This window comes from Eumetopias jubatus, unplaced genomic scaffold (assembly GCF_037043125.1).
Source record: "Eumetopias jubatus isolate StellerSeaLion01/CBP00866 unplaced genomic scaffold, mEumJub1_p1.0 scaffold_14, whole genome shotgun sequence".
Classification (NCBI taxonomy): domain Eukaryota; kingdom Metazoa; phylum Chordata; class Mammalia; order Carnivora; family Otariidae; genus Eumetopias; species Eumetopias jubatus.
The window spans coordinates 71624334-71645007 of record NW_028274820.1 but is presented as its reverse complement, the minus strand read 5'-3'; the positions used below and the strand labels follow the sequence as shown (position 1 = coordinate 71645007).

Sequence of the window (20674 nt, the reverse complement as noted above, 5' to 3'; positions counted from 1 at the left end):
ACTTACTTGAGATGTGTTGTGCTTCGTGGAGATAAGGAAGCAGTGTTCCCCACCCCCCCACTAGCTCTGAACCATCAGTCTTGAGGGGGTATGTGTGACTGAAACAAATGAACCTTGCCGAGTCTGTCAGCATCCCCAGGCCCCCTGTAATTAAGTCGTGGAGATGGCTGCCGGTCTTGCTAATGTTTTAGAAGGAAGTGGCTAGGAGATGGTGTCTGAATGTTTGGAAGCCCTGAGGAGGGGCTGTAGTCACACTTGGGGACTTTGGAAGTCCTGGGGAAGTCGTGCTGGGGCTGAGAGCAGAAGACTTGGAGCTGTATCAGAAACTGGGAGCAAGTGCTGAGAGAGGTGAGCTGAGCAGATGTTGGAAAAGCACCTCAGGGAAGAGCAGGGAGTGACAACTAAGCTGCTCCACGGTCCAACATCTGGAGGTTGGTTTGCATGGGGAGCAGGGATGACTTGCTGTTGAAATGGTGGGCTTTGTTTCTGTCATTGAAGGAAATAATTCACAGTGCTACATAAGGGGGGAAAAGCAAGATGAGGCAAGGTTCTCGCTCTCAGGTGAGGGGTGCAGGCTGAGAGCCACATGGCTCAAAGAGGCTGGAACTGGGTGCCCGTGGAGAGGGACTCATTCGTGAGGTAAAAATAATTGAGTCAATTGAGACTCTTTACCCATAAATTACCCTGAAGTCACTGGGTAATTTGTCCCCTGATATTTCTGCCAACTATAATAAAACAATATGCATTTACCACTGCAATTGTAACATGTGATGGACATTTTGGGAAAATGCTTGGTTATAAAGGTAATGTTAGGGTCTTAGGAGGAGAAATTCCTCAGGCAGGGAAGTGTTTCGAAGCTTTGGGGTATAACCTATGTTCAAATCCAGACTTAGACTCCTACTCGTTTTGTTATTTTTATGGAAATTACTCAACTTCTCTAAGTCCACATTTTCTTTTCTAAAATGTTGGAGAATAATAACAAACAAAGTGCTTTTGTGAGCATGAGAGATGTGCCTGTGAAGCACTTCACACCTTGTTTTGGTCCAGGGTAAATGTTGAGTAAATGTCAGCAGCTGTCCTCTGTCCTCCAGCCTCCCCATCAGCTGAATATGCGGTGGTTGAACCTGGCCCAGAAGCCTCGCCTGGGGGCTGCCCTTAGGGCGTGTTTCAGAAGCCTTTGAGTACTTGCCTGTTGATGAATGCAGCAGATCAGGTGGCTTGGCCTGGAAGCTCATTCTGTTTTCTTTACCAATAGCTTTCATCCTTCTTCCCGATGTACCGAGGCCGGAAAGTAGACATATCAAAAATAGTATCTCCTAATGAGGGCTAGGTTTCTTTTCACAGCTTATGTGAACTTCTGTCCAGGATTGAATAGTTGATTTTCTCTTAGATAGGCTTCTTTTATCTTCTGTAAAATGAGGTTACATTGTATATTTTTATTTTTTTAAAGATTTTATTTATTTATTTGACAGAGAGAGGGAGAGAGCACAAGCAGGGGGAACAGCAGAGGGAGAGGAAGAAGCAGGCTCCCCGCCAAGCAGGGAGCCTAATGCAGGGCTCGATCCCAGGACCCTGAGATCATGACCTGAGCCGAAGGCAGACGCTTAACCATCTGAGCCACCCAGGCGCCCCACATTGTATATTTTTTTATACCGTTCTCTCTCTCTCTTTTAAATTTCTTTTTTTTTTTTTTTTCTACAGAGTCTTTAAGAAGACCTAGATTCTCACAGGCAGAGGGGTTATTAGGACCCATGTTGGCGTGGTAACAGAAAAGTTATCATACATGCTTTGAATTTGTACTCTGAAAGCTCCAGTTGCCAAAAAGAGCCAGTGGGCTCAGTGCTTGAACGTAGAGATAGTGTATTCAAGTGGGAAGCTAAGAATCTATCGTGACAAAGGGATGGCATTGACACTCTCTTGCAGAGCCTGGTAATGGTCTTACATCCACATCATATCTTATTCCATATATATTAAGGACTTCTAAGTCCCTGCTGATTGGCATGAAAAATTCCCATGGAGAGTCTCTGTATCCACATGCCAAAAAGAGATGTGTTAGCAATTAGCACTTATTAAGACTTTGAAAAAAATTGATTAAGTGATGTTCCAATAATCAGGAACAGAGCAAGACAAAGCAGTAGAGCTCAGTCAAGAACCTGGCCCCAGCAGCCAAACTGTTTGGGTCGAAGCATGCTCTGCAACTTAGTGGTTGTGCAATCTCAAGCTAGCCATTCCACGTTTGTGTACCTCAGTTGACTCATTGTAAAATGAGAATATTAGCTACTACCTCCTAGGCTTGTCTTGAAAATTAACCAAGTTCACATTTATAAAGTGTTCAGAATAATGCCTAGCATTATGTAAATGTTTGTTAAATAATTAAATACTGAAAACTGATTAGTCATGGGTATCTGCTGAGCTGATTGGTATGTTTCTGCAGAAGACAATACAGTCCAACATTGGTTAAATCAATTATCTGATAGATTCCATGAATGCATGAAATCTGAGGGCAAATATTTTGAAACTGGATATATTTCACTGATGAAATGAATGTCTTCATTTCAACCTAAGCGTGATACTTCAGATCCTCATAATAACATGAAGTCACTTATATTTTTTTTATCCAATTCTGAGTCATTCTACCTCTCTGTACACACTTTAATGTCTGAAAATTATACGTGTCTTAAAATCAGTGGATCTGTTGAATGTTGTCACCCCTCCCCCAATAAGGCTTTATTTGATTAATGTTGCAATGAAAAAAAAAACTTGATTGTCTTTGAAAAAGGAAGCATGATTCATGGGTCCACAGAAGTGTGCTGAATCTGTACTCTGAGAAGTATAAAATCAGTGTCTGGGAATGAGGTGATGCTTCACCTGTCCATTGAAAGCGAGAGCCCCATGTGCGGTATCCAGAGCCTTCCCCTTGGCCCCAGGGAATTGGACTTCAGGGCCACAGAGGCTTCCTTGCATCCCCAAAACACAGGAATTAGTTACCCCTTAGGTCCAGTAGCTGTGTGTCCCATCATCACTGAATTGAATTTGACCCTGGATTTGCATTGACATGAACTTAGAGGTAATTCCTGTAAGAAGCCTCAACTGTTTTAGAATCCAGGAAAAATAACTGTGGCAGGGATTTGTAACCAGGGAGCCTATGAACAAAATTCCAGGGTCTCTGCACTTGAATGGGAGGGGGGTCCTCATTTTCACGAATCCCTAGCTGAAATTTAACATTTCCTTCGGTTATGAATATAGACACCAAATCAGGTTAGTAGTTAACATTTGAAATTGTAACACCTGTAAAATATGCCACTAGATCCTGTTATACAGTGTGTTAATAAGCACAAATACAACTACATCAATTTGTTTTTTGGGGGGGGCGCCTGGGTGGCTCAGTCATTAAGCGTCTGCCTTCAGCTTGGGTCATGATCCCAGGGTCCTGGGATCGAGCCCCACGTCGGGCTCCCTGCTCAGCAGAGAGCCTGTTTCTCCCTCTCCCACTCCCCCTGCTTGTGTTCCCTCTCCCTCTCTCGCTGTGTCTCTGTCAAATAAATAAAATCTTTAAAAAAAAATTTTGTTTTTTTTAACATTTCGATAACTGTATTTCAGTATACTTGTGTTCCTTTGTAATCCTGTGTCTTTTATGCTTTTAAAAACATTATTCTGAGATGAAGTCAGTAGGCTTCCCCAGATTGTCAGCTGGGGTCCAGAGTACTAGAAGTTAAGAACCCTGTTTTCCGGTCCTTTGCCTCTATGTTTGTTCCAGTTCTCAGCCATTCTTCTGTTTTCTTCCCCACCATGTCCCCTTGCCTGTGCTCTGGACAGCTGAGATGTGGACTTCGAAAGGTTCGGTATCTATTGCGTCGCTGGCATCTTTTCTATATTTTTGACTCTGGCAACAGAAATTTTTCGGCTGTATTATCTGTGGTTGATACATCTTAGAGGAGGAGACTCTCTTCAGCTTTTCTGCCTCTTCAGTACAATGCTGTCTATGTAGACTTCCAGTGAGAGGTGTTGATCCAGCGACTGTTTATTGGAGAGTTGGCCTCCGTGAAAGCAAGACACAGAGAGCAGAGGACTTGCAGCCCTGGGAGTGGGGAGGAGCGGCGGAGAGGGTGTGCTTGGGCAGAGTGGTAATATGAGGCCTGAGGGGAGAGCCGGTAGAGGCTGTGAAATGAGTTGGGGAAATAGTACATCGGGTGGAATAATAAGGAGATGGGGAAGTAATTAAATTGAGGCTTTCCAGTCTCCTTCTGATGGAAGCTTCTCCTTATCAAAATCTACTTTTGTTCCTGAGAACTGTTCCTATGTAGTTAAGGATGGATTCTTTACCCGTGTCTTCAATTACTTGAATTCACTATGGACCTTTCATGACTCAGGCTTTCTTGTGAAGGCTCCCTTACTTCCCAGATAACTCCCTGATTTTAGTTCAAGTTGTTGCCAGAATGTTATGATGTGGTGTGTCCACATTTTATATTGAATAGAGGGAAGTAGGCAGACTCTGGGCTTGTAGGAAATAGTGCCTATCTTTAAGGATTTGGAGGTGTTGGGCAAAGGGTAAAAACCAGTGCAGGAGAAAATATTTTTAGGTAAAATATCCAGTAACAGAATGTTGAGTCTTTGTTAAGCCACAAGGGAAATATTACAGGGAAAGTGGATGCAGAATAGAATTTAAAGTGATAAGCATACACTGATGGGGCGCCTGGGTGGCTCAGATGGTTAAGCGTCTGCCTTCAGCTCAGGTCATGATCCCAGGGTCATGGGATCGAGCCCCACATCGGGCTCCTGGCTCAGCGAGGAGCCTGCTTCTCCCTCTGCCTCTCTCCCTGCTCATGCTTTCTCTCTCTGTATCTCTGTGTCTCAAATGAATAAATAAAATCTTAAAAAAAAGTGATAAGCATACACTGATATATCTGTAAATAGCTATGCTGAAATACTAGGTCTAGGGAATTTAAAAAATTATTTATTCTGGAAATAGGAGAACCTGGGTTTGGATTGCCTTGAGACCCCCAAAACATGTTTTACTTACCATTTAGGAAAGACAGTTTTAATGAATGGTTGGATTTATGTGGATTATAGTCTCTAAAAAACCAACAACTTACTGCTTACATGTGTATGTTTCTAATGAAAACAATTCAGATTGAGGGTAATCTGAATTAGGGACAAGATTGTGTGTCTGTGTGTGTGTGTGTATATATATATATAAAACCTTCAAATACTTTTAATAACTAGATCTAATATAACAAACTTGCATGTTACTAAGGATTCTGCTTTAATAAATAAATAGTGTATCTTAGTCACATGCCATTGTAGGTAGATGTGTTTATAAAAGGCTTTTAAGAAAGTCTCTTAAATATTTGGAAAATCATTTTTATTTGCATTTTGGTTTCCCTATTGTATCCTTTCTTTAGAGAAAATGTTAAAATTTTGGATAATGTTAAACTTAGCTAAATTATCACAAAGCCTTAACCACAAATCAATAACAAAAATCAGATGGGATGAAGGAATACGTAAGCCTGTTGAGAACATTGATTGTCAAATATTCTTTCTGTATCAAAGTTTTTTGTCACACGGACAATAAAACAACTTAGGAGGTGCTGTAATTCCTGCCTTTTATTTGGCACTCCCAAAGTCACGGTGACCAAGAAGCAGGGGTCATCAGGTTTTACCAATTTATTAAGGAAAGCCCGGGCTAACCCTTTGCAGGATGAGCTCTCAGGACCTCTGTAGCCTTGAACTGGAGATTTTGATACTCCTTCCCATGCCAGCCTTAAAAAAAAAAGCCTTATTTCACAAAGTCTGGCAAAGCATTTAAGGTCCAGCCACTTCCCAAAGCTGAATCCATGTATAAAATCACCTTGGGTTTCTGCTACCAAGACTGGTCTATGTTATATAGGTATTTGATATGCTCTGCCCCATTGTGATTTTATATGTTGGATCTTTGGATTTGCTCTGTGGGCTTCTGGCTGTGGGAGGCACATTTTATCCTATTAGAATGTTATAACTTCTATTTCTCTCATTTTCTATATTGGAAATAAACATTTGTGCACATTCTAACAAAGTATGCAGTTCAAGAGAAGTTAGATGACATGGAATAATTATCATAAATTAATTTTTACATACTTGATCTCGTAGCCTCCCTGCATCATTTTTATTTTTTTTTTCTTCCAGTTAACAAGTTCTGTGACTTGTTTAAGTTGTGACCTGGACTTCTGATTTTAGAGGAGAAGTCAGATGAGTATAAACATTTCCATGCAAATCATGTTTCTAAAATCATCCCTAGAGTTTATGTATGCCTAGTGGAATGCAAAGGTTACTAGAGAAAGGATGGAATTAGGTGAGCCTGAAGGAAGTATAAAAATCCTGTTTAATGACCCTGTTAGGTTTTTATATAGATGAATTTTATTAAATGAGGAATGGTAAGCCCGTCTGGAATATCTCATCCCCCGAATAGCCAGTTTTGGCACTATAAACTGGGAAGACTTCTATTGTGTCTCCACATAGATAGCATTGCGTTATTGCAAGCCCCAAGGCCCTTTTCCTGAACAACATATGCTTGCGTGTGGCTCTGTTTTATGTGAGCCAAACCAATCTTAGGTCTAGGATGGGAGTTTATTAGTGCATATGTGTATGTGTGTGTGTGTATGTTATTTAAGAGGGATTTTAGGGCCTGGAGTAATGAGACATGGCCAGTTAAAGCCAAGTATTGCTTAAGGATGTGGTTCAGTGATCACGGCCTAACTCCAAATACTTATGTTTATTAAATGCCCTCATTACAGACCTTGAGTAGGCCAATGTCTCCGATGCACCCTTGCTGTGCCTTTCTGCAGGGCTTTACTGCTGCGTGTTCCCTCTTCTCTCTGGTGCTGCTACCTTTATCCCTTCCCACGGTGCCCAGCCCCAGCCCTGGTACCTTCTGCTTCTCTCCTTTTCTCCATGTAAATCTTGTTCCATCACATAGGGAGCTGCCCTTACAGAGGCACAAGAGAAATTCTGAGTTTATAGCTTATAAAGCGTACCACTTTAAAAAGTTTTAACAAGCAAGAGGTGTTTCATAACCTAGTAGGAAAAAGATCTCTAACGATGAAATCCAGGCCTATGGAAAAGGAGGTCATTTTGGGATGGGAACACCTTTGTGCTCTCCCTGTCCTGATAGGTTCCTTGATGTTTTCAGGCATCCCAAGGAGAGCGAGCCTACTGCAACATGCTTCAGAGGTATGACGTGTTGGTGTAGGATGTGATTACGGGATACCTCTGATGGAAGGTAAACAAAACCGCCAGTGTATTTTCTCAGCCATGCCAGAAATTTGCGTAAAATGAGCACTAGATGATTAGTTTTGGCGACGGGATGCTGAACCACAAAACTCCGTGGCCCCTGCCCTGGCTACTTGCTGACCTGGCATCCTGGGGAGACCCCGGTTCTCCTAGACCTGACTCAGGCTGCAGCTGTGAGCTGGGGTCCTGGTGCCATCCTCATGGGCAAATGTAGGAAATGCCAAATGGCCTGGCAGATTCTGCTGTGGCCTTTGGATCCTCGCTGAGCCATATGGTGCTAAAATGTCACACTGTTCCTGAGTGGGCCATGACTGAAGAGCTAGATAGAGAAAACACACTAGATAATGGATCCACTGCGGCTTTTATTCCCCAGCTACTGGCTTTTTCACTTTGTTACTTTAACCAACATTTGTTAGGTAGTCTTTGGTTGATAGTGGGCTACTTATGTTGTGGGAGATACCAAAATATGCAATAAAATAATCAGATGTTTCTTACTGGCAAAGATTGTATCTCCCATGGTTCATGTAAATTGCACTTAATAAACTGTCAGTAGAGGGAAGTGAAATGTTTGAGTGATTTACACATAGAATTTAATGGGAGGAAACTGTCTTAGAAACTGAGGAAAGATGAAGAAACTAAGTCCCCCAAAAGACTGTAACATCCTTAGGTTGTGTTTGCAGAGATCTTACTAGAAACTATGCCTTATCCCCTTTTCCACTGCAGCTTCTTGGTGCTCTATTCTGGCAATTGCCCTTGTTGATGGATTGACATAATGCCTTGAGATGTTTATAATCAGTGTAGGAAGAGAAAACACAACAGGGACTTACAGATGATCCCAATCAAAACATGTACAAGTGCTAAGTGATTGAGGCCAAAGGGAATGTGGCAGTCCAGAGGGAGAGAGGAGGAGATGAGTGATGTGGTTCAGATGAGGTTAGTCCTGGCAGGCTTCCGAGAGATGGCTGGGCTTGGGTTTGGCCTGTGTAGCTCTCCTCACTCCCAGTCGCTGGGCCTTTACAGAAACGCGGTTTTCTCATTGCATAGGATATCTGACTGGTTGGAAAGAAGAGATGTTTGTACTCAGAGAGTTTTTGTCCCTGATAGTTTATGGGGTCTCAAACTTTTAGATGTGTTGCCAAATGCACAGAATGGAACAATATATTGCATTCAATTTAGACCTAACGAAAAAGACAAGTCATTTCATGTACTGGATAGAGGTGCTATAGCTTGGGAGACTTTTTGACTCTAATGAATCTTTGCTGTCTTTTCAATTTGAATAACTCCTTTTGGGATGCCTGGGTGGCTCAGTCCATTAAGCATCTGCCTTCGACTCGGGTCATGATCCCAGGGTCCTATGAGTGAGTCCTGAGTTGGGCTCCTTGCTCAGCGGGGAGCCTGCTTCACCTGCTGCCCGCCACTCCACCTGTTTGTGCACGCACTCGCTCTGACAAATAAATAAAATCTTAAAAAAAAAAAAACCCAAAAAACTCCTTCCTGTCTTGGTTTATAAATTTTCAAAAAAATTACTTTGATTTTACTTATCCGTACTTGACCATATGTAAGCTCCGGTATTTGAATCGCTCTAAACAGCCGTGTTCTGGCAGTGTTGTGACATTTCTGGGATTGGGTGCTCAGGAGTAAGCCTCTTTCTGTTGCCACTGGCTCTGGAGGCTTCTTCTGTGCCTGGTATTTAGCCCAAAGCTTTGCAGTCCCAGGGGGAAGTGCCTTTTTTTTTTTTTAAAGAGAGAGAGGGAGGGAGGAGGGGCAGAGGGAGAGAGAGAATCCCAAGCAGACTCCATGCCTAGCACGAAGCCTGATGCTGGGCTCGATCTCACAACCCATGAGATCATGACCTGAGCCGAAATCAAGAGTCAGATGCTTAACCAACTGAGCCACCTGGGTGCCCTGGGAATTGCTTTGAGTGGCCCCAAGGACATGTCCTTTTTCTTTCTTTAAAACTTTTTATTTTGAACTAATTTTAGAATTACAGAAAGTTTTCAAAAACTGTACAGAATCCTCTCCCGTCTCTCATTCATTCCACTTTCCCAAATGTTAACATCTTATAGAACCCCTGCTTATCCACCCTCAGAGAAAGCCTCGCCTTTGTGCACAGGAAGAGCTGTGTAAGAATTTGCCTGGTTGTGTGGTGCATAATGCAAAGTAAATAATAACAAGCAAATAGATAAATACCCTGTGTAATATTTATGTGAGGGAATGTCACGTCATAGTAGAAATAAACGTCAAAGGCACCATGTTGAGGAAGTAAAATGAAGTTAAGGGTGTATACACTCGGGGTGAGAGCATGCAGCGCAGCACTAGATGTTTTATGTGCATGTGAAGTAACAGTGTAAACACTGGCACGTATGTGTGAACGATCACTCAGAAAATTCAGGCTCCCGGCTGCTTCTCTGAGTGGTCAGGAATGTATGTGAGCTGTCTGTTGTACTTGGGACATTTAATTTTTCAAACTGAATGGTAGGCACTCAATGGCTCACTGTTTCATTTTCTAAACTTTTTCAATGACTAGAGTGTTGAATTTAACACTTAGAAAATAAGGATCATGCCAAAGCCCTGCCAGGCTCTTCGCTGGAGATGCACTAGTGATTCGTTTTCCTGACCGGGTAGTGCACCTTCAGAGTTGAAAGGTAAAGGAGGGAGGCAGCAGTTGACTAGTTGGCTCTTCTCCGTGGGTGAGACCTTCCCCATGCCTCGTTTTCTGTGTCACGTTTTCTCTACTGTAGTTTCCATGATTGCCTTTACAAGCTTCATACAACATACAGAAAAGAAAACGAAGAGCCTCAAGCTTTTCAGTATGAGGACACTAGACACAGGTAAGCAGGGTTGTCTGCAGCTCTGTCCTCTGCCAGGGCTGGGGTCCTGGCAGCCCATTTACTAGCCACGTGGCCTTGTGGGACTTATTTAATCTCCTGTGCTACAGTTTGGTTGTCTGCACAAGGGGCGTAAGAATAGTACCTGCCTGTGGGGTTGTTTGCAGGACTAAGTGAGTTATGCCTGCAGAGCCTGTTCTCTTCTCTACCTTCTGGCTCACAGACTCCCTTTATTTGATTTCCATAGGCTCAGATGACTAGAATTCTTAAATTTGAATTAGTTACCTGTACTTAAGAATTGGGTGAGGGTTACATTTCAAAGCATGTATTACTGGCTTCTCTTGAAGAAGCAGAACATGTAGTGACCCTGGTTCTCCATTGGTAACACTGCTGTCCCCTCTTGGTAGAAATGTTCCCAGTGGAATGTAGTTCCTAGCATCCCCTTCTGTCTCCCGGACACTGAGGCAGCCCGGTCAGGGCCCTCTATTGTCTCACAGCCACTCCGCCCAGTGACATCACCTGCCCAGCCCCCATTGGCATTTGCATTTGCCACCGTCATTTTAGAAGGTCTGTAGTGATGCACATAGGGAACTGGATTATGTATCAGTAATTGGGGCTCTCCAGAGAAACAGAACTGGTAGGAGATTTTATATATATTCTATTCATATTATATCCCATATATATATATATATATATATATAAAGGAAACCTTTGGGCAGCAGTTGATGGCACAATCTGGAGGCAGAATTTCTTCAGGGAAACCTCTGTGTTTGCTTTGAAGGCCTTTCAGCTGATTGGATGAGGCCCTCCCCACATTAGCAAGAACGATTTGTCTTAAACTAAAGTCACCCGCTTGTTGGATGTTAACCACATCTACAAGACCCCTTCACAGCAGTATCTAGGGTGGTGTTTGGTGGAATAACTGGGTACTAGAGCCTAGCCACGCTGACAAAGGAAACTGACCATCACAGATTGTATCTTTTAGAGTCTATAGACTTTTTTCTGACCTTAATAGTAGAGGATTGTGGTGGCATTTAGGATTTTTGAAGGAATTGAATATAAAAAATTCGGAGAACCTCTGAGCTTTGCAAATGAAGCTGTTGTATCTGAGCTGGGACCTGTGAGGCAGTACCTTGGTGATTGATGATGCAGGGTGCTTCCTCGCAGGGGGTGACAGGGAAGCTGGGTTTGTTCGTTCTGGCGATGCCATTCAGGGTTGGCAGTAGTCATGAGGAGACTCTTAGGGGAGTTTGGAGGAAGACAGGGCATTTAGGAAGGACTAGATTTCTTCACCAGTTGTAGAGCCTCCTGAAAACCAGGTATACAAGCATGTGCTCTTCCTGCCCAAGGTCAGGTATCAATACAAGGTCTGAATATATATCCCGACCATTTGCCTCATGTGGCTTTGTGCATTGGAAGGATGCCAACAGGACTTAAAAGGAATTCTCCCAAAGCCTTGTTTCTCTGAGATTTGTGCAGAGCTGCTATAAGAGAGACTGAAAGGCAAGACAAAAACAATCCTTCCATGTGTGTTTGTCTCTGCCTTGTTTTGTTTTGTTTTATAATGCATCAGGTAAGATGATTTTGAGCTTAGTTTTTTATTTTTGTTGGTGGAGGAGTAGGTACATTGAATAAAACCTCAATATTCCATTTCTACATGTTTTTTCAGAACTCACAACAACTTAAAATACTTAATATTTGTGTTTTATTTCCATGAAAAAATAAACTGACTAGAAAATCTAAAAATCAATCTTTATTTATTTATTTATTTATTTATTTATTTGAGAAAGTATACCAGCAGTGGGGAGGGGCAGAGGGAGAGGGAGAAGCAGGCTCCCCGCTGAGCAGGGAGCCCAACCCCGGGCTCTATCCCAGGACCCTGGGATCATAACCTGAGCTAAAGCCAGACACTTAACTGACTGAGCCACCCAGTGCCCCAATCTGAAATTAATCTTAAGGAAGGACACAAAACCCCAGAAATTCACCTTCAGAATTTCATCTCAAAAGGTATGTTCTCTGTGGAACATACTGCAACACTGTAGAGCAAACATGTAGGAGCTGGGTCCATGGGCTCTGGTGTGGTCTGCACATTGCTGCATCAGAGTGGGTGACAGTGTCCAGTGAGGGAGGTGGGGGGTAGTGGCACCAACGTGTCTACATTTCAGAGTTTCTTGTGCTCGGGGAGAGTACAGAGCCTTGTACTGGTTGGTTATTCTAACTGACCTCCTTTTATCCTTCATTGGAACCATGCATTTTAACCCTTGATTTTTCTGGAGAGAATTCCAGCTGCGTTAGTGTTTATTCTTGGGACTCCATAACAGCTTTTGAGAGGGAAGAGCAGTGAATTTGGACTTGGGAACTATGGTGTCCAATCTTGGCTTAGTTGGTGCTTTAGCTTCAGAGCCTGAAGGCAAGTCGCTTGGGCCTGTTTTCCCCCATCTTAACCACAAGGTGCTTGAGTAGGGATACTATATTTTACTTTGTCTCTAAACTGGGTCTTAGCAAAACTTGTATCTTGGTTGGAGCCTCTCATGGTCCCTTTATTCCTCTGCTCTTTCCCCAGCTAACATACTCTCTCTATTCAGTGCTGCCCATGGCCTATCACATCAGTCACTCTTGTCAGTAGCTCGGCTGTCTTGCTCTCTTCACTCCCCAGCCTCCGCCATCTCTTTGTTCCTTCTCAGTCAGGGACCTCACTGTCCTTTCACTGCATCTTTATTGGTCCTCTTAGTTGTGTGGCCTTGATTTTATTAATATATTTTTCAGGGAAACTTTGAATTATCACTGTTAGTCCGTAACACACTTACTATTTTGTCACACCTGGCTACCGAAAGTACCGGCCTACTGCTGAATTCCTTAATGTGATACTTTTCCCAGCTCCCTCTCAGTTTTGGTTAAATAAGAGAAATTCCATTCTCAAACATTCTAAGGGTAGACTTAGATATTGCCCTTTTCCTATGCTCTTTCTTTTCCACAGATTGTTCTTTATATTTCAAAAATGGTAGTCTTGATGAAACCTCTCTGCAAAGAACCAGTGGGAGTGCCTGCCATTGGGATTACTGGTTCTTGGAACCAGAAACCTTTTTTTTTTTTTTTTTTGTGGCAGCCTGCCTTGCTTTGGGGATTAATAATGTTTTTGTTTTTGTTTTTTTTCCCATGACAATTGTTTATTATAGATGAACCCTCATCCTCACGAGAGGCTTATCGGTAGGATTTCTGGTAGCCAGCACGGGCACCAGGACAAAATTATACTCCTTTTGGGGTATAATTTTGTGCTTCCTACTTAACAGGTGGGAGGTAGCTTCTTTTGCCGTTTGAGAGGTTGCCAGAGTCCGTGCCATGACTGATTGTTTCCCAAATCCCAGAGGCCCTAGTTTGGGATGTACAGAGTGGCCCTTGCAGGAGCTGCTGCTGGTACCACCAGCTTTCTGCAGAGCAGGCAGCTGTGGTGGAGTTGGGTAGGGACAGGGGTGCTGTGGTGTCTCCTCTCAGAATCCGGGCATGTGATGAGCTTTTCTAATCTGTTTGAAGTCAGGAACCAGTCAGGTCCTCTTCTGGTACAGTATTCTGCCATTTGCTCTCTCTCTTTAAAGATTTTATTTATTGATTTATTTGAGAGCGAGTGAGAGAGAGAAAGAGTGCAAACGGGGAGAGGGAGAGAGAGAGAGGGAGAGAATCTCAAGCAGACTTTGTGCTGAGCACGGAGCCCGACACGGGGTTCAGTCCCAGGACCCTGAGATCATGACCTGAGCTGAAACCAGGAGTCACTTTGCTCAACGGCTGAGCCACCCCAGGTGCTCCCATATTCTGCCATTCTGGTGTTCTGACTCGGTTTTCACATGTGTTACCCGAATATGTAATTTGTAAAATTCTTTGACAGATGCTTTCTTGGTCATTCTATTTCAACTATACTAAACAGGCAGTAGCCCTTGCTCTATATTCAATGTCAAGAGTAAGGGCAATAATTGTCCTCCTGTATTTCTGAACCACTGAGAACATACCATGTTCCTTTCTGGACAGAAGATTTTTTAGGAGGATGTTGACAAACTGGAGTGGATCCAGAAGTGGGCAAGTTTTAGAAACCTTGTCTTATGGAGGGTGATTATAGGGAAGGAATGATGTAGTCTAGAGGTAGTTGATGATAATGGGTAACAATTTACTGAATGTTGATTGTGTGCCAAACCCCACGCAGAGGATTTTTACATGTGTTATTCCATGTAATGGACACGTAAAAAGTCTGGGAGGCAGGTCTTTTTCTTAGTCCCATTTTGCAAATGAAAGAACTGAAGTACAAAGGAGGGTCACTTGGGTCAAGGTCAACCACTTAGTACATGGGGGACTGCTGTGGGTCCCCCAGTGTCCAGGGCCTATACTTGTCACCTCTGCTTTTGAGGACATTTGTCACAGAAGAGATTAGCCCATGAAGAGGGGTTAGGCCAAACCTGTATAAGACATTATTATCTGATTTGTTTTATTGCATTGGAGAGACCAGTGATTATAAGATACATCATTATTTTGTTCACTACTAAGAAAAATTGCTGCCAATTAATATGATGACACAATTAATGGCAAGGCTCCTTCTGATTTTATAGTTGTTACAATGTGAAGAAAGCATGTCTTAGATGGAAAAATGTCCTGTGTTCTTCTAGATTGAGGACGGAAGGACCAAGCTGTAGGAAGACTTTAGTTTAAGGAAATGGTTCCTACCCTCTCAAAGCAGCTGAGAAATGTAACCTCCTATGTCAGAGGGCTTGACACATAGCAGCGGCTCAGTGTAAAGTTGCCCATTGTGTAAGCACTGAGACTGGCCAGAGGATTTTTCCTGGATGATGTAAAGGGATTTATGCAATTGGGTAGAAGGTGAAATAAATGATCTTGTAGGACCCTTTCAAATCCTGATATTTTTTATGTAATATAAATATAAAGGGTACCACATAACAGTCACAAAAAATAGAAAATGTGCTTAGCAATTCTCTGTGCCAGTCATCGATAGCAGTATGTGACCCACCCTTCTTTCTTCCTTTTTTTTTTTTTTTTCCCTTTCTTTCTTCTTTTTGGTGCTTCAGAAGCATAGCTGGTAATATTCTATTTTACTTTTCTCTCTGGTAGGGTCCAGATTTTCTGGCTCAGAATTGGAGGCATGCAACATTTGCTCCCACCCCATCTTGCCTACTGTTTTGTTTCCCCTCCAGATCTTACAGCTGAATCCCATCGTGTTTCCCCATTGAAAAGGAATTACAAGCTATTATAAATGAAAACTCAGCACAGTGTCCGCATACACACTAGCGTTCTGGGAAATGTCGGTGCTCTCTGTCTTCTCATTTCTCAAATTACCCATTCATCTCTGCTTTTCAAAATGCTATTCTCCCTTCAAGACCCCATTTAAATTGGATCTCTAAAAAGCCTTGCATGACCACATAAACTAGTGATAATTTGCCTCTTCTTGAATCCTATTTTGTTTATGTCATTCTGATGGCGTATACAACATTTGACCTTGAACTCTAATTATTTCTATCTGTTCTTTTGTCCTCCACCTGATTACAAGCTCTGAGGGCGGAGACAAATCTTTGCCACATAATCCTCCCACAGAGGGTTTGACATATAGCAGGTGCTACATGCAAACATATGTGAGTAAGTGAATGAATTACTGAATTTTGTAGCAGACTTATCTTTTCATATATGTTTGGATTAAGCTAATAAAAATTATTCTCTGTTCCCTGAGTGCATTGTACTTGTATGTGGGTGTGGGAATTTTGGCATGATTTTAGACCCAGTGATTTACAAGCCATCCCTAGGACTGCAGATGAGAAGTGAACCACAGAAAGAAAAATCTACAAGCAGATAATGGCTTTTTGTGTGTTGCTGGTTCTTCATAGTTTCTATACTTTAAGACATTTTTAAACACTTACAGTAGACATAAAATGAAACAAGTTTTTTTTTTTCCCCCCTCTCAGTTTCTTCGAAATTTTGCAAGCTATTGATTTGGGTTCTAAACCACAGTGAGGTAAAAAGTTATGAGAGTATGTTTAATTTATAGTGACATCTTTGGAAATTGGCCCAGAGAATTCTCCTTTCAACCTGTGGCGGGTGGTGTATTACAGGAGAGAGAAATCTGATTAATTCTTGTTTGTTGCTTAATACTTGATCTTCCTCCTTTTGGCTGAAGATTTAGATAATTATTTGGGAGCAAGTGGCCTGGGATTAGGATGAATGTGGAGGGGAATTGACAGGGATGGTGGGATGGTTGGTGTTTCTCATTATTTTCTATACCCACTAGCCTCGTCAGATATTCCTGGGAAAGCAACAAAATTCAATTTTTCATCATTGTATTTTGGGGTAATTGGGAGCGGTTTCATTTTTTGGTGGGAGGAATGTTTAGAATCGTATGTAACCCTTGGAAGAGAGAGAGAAAAAGCTGTTGGGTCTAATTTATTATTATTTTTTTTAAGATTTTAATGGTTGAATCTCTAGCTTTAAATGTTCCGTAATTCCTTGTGTAATAGTCGACACACAGCTTAACCGAGACAGCAAGCTGCCAGTTGAGTGGATGTAGTACTGAAGGTTTGGATTGACGGCTTTCTGTTGATTGAAGGAGATAAATTATATAGCTAATAAGAGCTTGCATTAGGGAATGAAATTTAATAAATAAGTTTGGCTATAATTGGCTACTAGATTAAGTTTAATGTGTCCTGTGTAATTTTTCCATTCAGAAAATATTTTTTTTCTCAGGTACCTATTATATATATGGTACTGTTCAGGGAAGGAGAGGGAGAGAGAGATTGAGATTTTAATGCCATAGTTTTGACAAAAGCATAAAGAAGGAGAGAAAGGTAAAGCTTAAATAGATACTAAAAAGCCATTTACTTTCATGGTTTTAGCTATTTTTAAATGACTTAAAGTTTACTCCATCTTTATCAATAAGCTTGGATCATATTTACTTGAAAAATATACTGACTTTTAATTTAGCAGTATAACAGAATCAATTTAAAGGGCCCACTCAGAATAGTTATGTCTTAGTTAAAGCAAATTATGTCTTAAAGCAAAATTGATTGACCAAGGATTTAGAAAGAGTAAATTATACGGAAAGGACTTTATTAAGTAAAGATTGGATTTGTATTTAAAATTTATTTGCATGATATTTTTTAAGGGTGAAATAAATTTTACAGCAATCGAGGGTGAATAGTGATTAAGAAAATTACTGAAGTAAAGGGTTTTTTTGTTTGTTTGTTTTGTTTTTTTAATCATGACATATTACTGCCACTCTGAGAAATGGAGTTTGCCTCATTGAATCAAAGGCCAGGCATTTTCTTATTAAATATGATAGCACACATGAAGGTTTTTTGAAACCTACCTTGATATTATTTTAAAATCTGGTTTTTTTGGTCGTAGATATATTTTCTACTGTAACTTTTAAAAGTTATTTTGAAATATTAGTACAAACACTCGTACAGTTCATCGGGTCAGTTTCTGTGATTTATTGGTTCAGTCTGCCTTGTCTTTGGAGGAGATTTCTTTAGGCATTTAGGAATTCGGTGGTTTTCCATGGTGGATTTACCCCTCCCTCAAGCTGTTGGTGTCACTGCAAGCTTTAAGGGAGGAGGAATGTTATTGTAGTAAAGGCTCAACCCATTCTATTAATATCCTTTTTCTTGAGACTAAATTGTAAAGGGTATGGGATTTTGTCTAATTAAAATTAAAATGGTTCTGAATCATTGTAATGGAGTGAAGAATTCCAAGTAATATGAGTTGTATGAATAGTGCATTTATATTTTTCTAAATGTCAAGTTGACATTACTCAGAATAGGGTGTTTTTGTTTGTTTGTTTTTTGTTTTTTATCTTTGAAAGCTAAATCCTAGCCTCCACTATAGTACAAGTTTCAACAAATAATAACCTGACAACATGTGATATATTCTGATATTTTCTTTTCCATTCTATTCCATTCCATTGCACCCCACTCCATTCCATTAAAAAAATTGATTTCTTAAGCCATTTTAGGAACCATTAATGAGACATAACTCACAGTTTGAGAAACTCCAATCCAAAGTAATAAACACCTGACTGTATATGATGATTCACCAAAGAAAGCAGTCTTTGTCCTTTATAAGCACACATCCATTTATTTTTTTTAAAGATTTACTTTTTTGAAAGAGAGAGAGAGAGAGAGCATGTACAAGCACGGGGGCCCGGGGGGCGATGGGAGAGAATCTCAAGCAGACCCCACACTGAGCATGGAGCCTGACTCAGGGCTCGATCTCACGACCCTGAGATCATGACCAGACCCCAATCCAAGAGTTGGCCTAACTGACTGTGCCACCCAGGTGCCCCCAAGCAGCTTTTTTATTGCCATATTCTTTTTCACTGAGGCAAGGAGGTACAGAATTGAAAGACCTAATTATAAAATTAAACAAGAAAGCATGGTTTATATACTTGAGGAAGTTTAAGAAGGCTCATGACAAGAACATTTATGGAATGGCAAGATAAATTCTGCCTCAGCCAGCCCTGGATTCCCTTTTTGTTTTGGTCTAGCTAAAAAGAACTATACCTGGACATGCTTCTGCCTTTCAGAGACTCAGTGACTCCGGCAGGTACACACATGACCACCTCACCCTTGCCTGGCACCTCCTGTCCCTCCAACTCCTAAAAGGAGAGTTAGGACCTGTAGCCCCATTCTGGGAATTAGGTTGAAGATCTGGCAGTCTCAGAAAGTAGATAATTCTGGAGTTTAGGGGTGTGTGGTGATTCTGGGATTTGGGATTCTAAATTCTAAGGTACCTGAATCCTAAATGGATTCATCCATTTCACTTAACCTTGTCAGTTGAAACCTGGGACTTCTGACCGTTAGGACTGGTTAATGTGAATTCTGCAAGGACAGTGGGTCTGTCAAGCCATGGGGCCAACTGCCTCAGGGGAAGCCTAAACCAGGAGTCAGTTTCCCTAAGGTCAGAGAATATTCTGCTCATCTTTCACTAACCATTCTCTGTTCTTTGAATATTCCATGCTACTTCCTACTTGTTAACCAAAGACATTGAATGTGTAGGTGAAATAGCAAGACTGAAGTCCTTTAAAATTTTTTTTTTCCTTTAAAGCATTAATCCGCATGCCTTGCTGTGTATATGCATGCCTGTGGTCTGTAGCTTCCTCCTTTAAGGTCCTTTCAGGGGAGGGATGCCATCAGTCTTTGTGCTGTTTCTAGATACCATCTCCGTGTGAATGTTTGTTGATTCTATTTTTAACATTGCATCCTTTGTAGGAGCTCCCACCAGGCTGGGATGACCACGTGTCCTGTTTTCCCCCCAGCTTTTTCCTGGTTAAGTTCCATTCTTTTGTTCGTGATAGCTAGAAATCCTTTTGGGATGGCAATCTGTTCTTTAACTGTGTTGAACCGAATTTCAAGTAACACTGTGCCTTTGAAACTGTGTGGCTTAAACCTCCTCAGGAATCCCTGTAGTTAAGACAAAACAACCACAAAGAAAATGACCTCGGGTTCTGAAGTAGGGGGCCAATTTACATGGGGTTAAGGGATCCTATCAAAGTGAAACTCCTAAACTAAACACCATGACAGTCCACTGTTTTCCTAATGGTCTGAGGAATTGCCAACCTGTGGTCCCACAACCCTTTGATCTTTGCCCTCAATCCAGATATTAATAAATGCTTCTGAAATGAGAGTTTTACAGCTTTCAGACCCACAGATGAGAAGCATATGAAGGCCCCTTGTGTCTGAGTTAGTCCTCTGCCTCCCAGCAGGACATTGGCTTTCTTTCCAGGGATGGAATTTAAAAGCATCTCCTCCATCCCCCATACCAGGGTATCAGTTTGAAACCATGCAGTTTGTTATGACCGTACTTAGGTTTTTTTCCCTTTCTCTTCTCTTGGGTCACTTGGGTCATGTCTTTCTCTCCTATCACATCTCTGATTACGTCCCCTGTGACGTACGATTTTTTTTGTCTTCCTCATTAGCTAGCATGGTACTTGGTTCATTATGAGCACCTGATAAATGTTCATAACAAAAAAATAAGTGAATGAATAAATAATGCATATATCATATTTTAACTGTTTCTTGAATTGCACCAGGCATGCATTCATTCTGTCATTTATTCATTCAGTCAAAAAACATTTATTAAGAGGCACTGTATTAGGGACTGGGGCTATAGAGAGGTAAAGACAGTTATTACCGTCAAAAAGCCCGAGGTTTATCAAATAGAAAGGTTCTTGGATTCTTCTTTGTCTTGTGAAAGCTGTGGACAATTAAGTACCTCATGAGGTGAATGACTTACCCTGATGTTTGTCCATTAAATTGGCATCCCTGTATCCTACAAGAGTTGTTTGCCTCCCCAGGTAGACGGGAGATCACATTACTGCATATACTTGATGCTCTGGTCATTGTAGACTCATTGATCAATCATGGGTCCAGCACATTTGAAAACAATCTCAGGAACTGTAGGGAGAGCTGATCCCATCCAGTACGCAGCACATAATTCATACTCAGAGTTTTAGATTAATTCAGAGAACAGAAGACAGCTCAAAACTACAAGAAGCAGGATCACATTTGTTAGTTTTAAGACATATTTATGGGATATGG

The 20674-nt window shown here is 41.5% G+C and overlaps 1 protein-coding gene across 7 annotated transcripts in view; it reads left to right on the top strand.

Annotated features, from left to right (window-relative positions):
* Positions 1–20674, top strand: part of DOCK4 (dedicator of cytokinesis 4) — a 421803-nt gene that overhangs the window by 51721 nt on the left and 349408 nt on the right. Inside the window, exon 1 of one of the 7 annotated variants that reach the window (XM_088018528.1) lies at positions 7228–7255. The exons of the other annotated variants lie outside the window; for them this stretch is intronic. Within the exon in view, the coding sequence (XP_087874654.1) occupies positions 7249–7255 (7 nt within the window). The 5' untranslated portion in view covers positions 7228–7248. Of the gene's footprint in view, positions 1–7227; positions 7256–20674 lie in introns of those variants that run through there. 7 annotated transcript variants of the gene reach the window in all.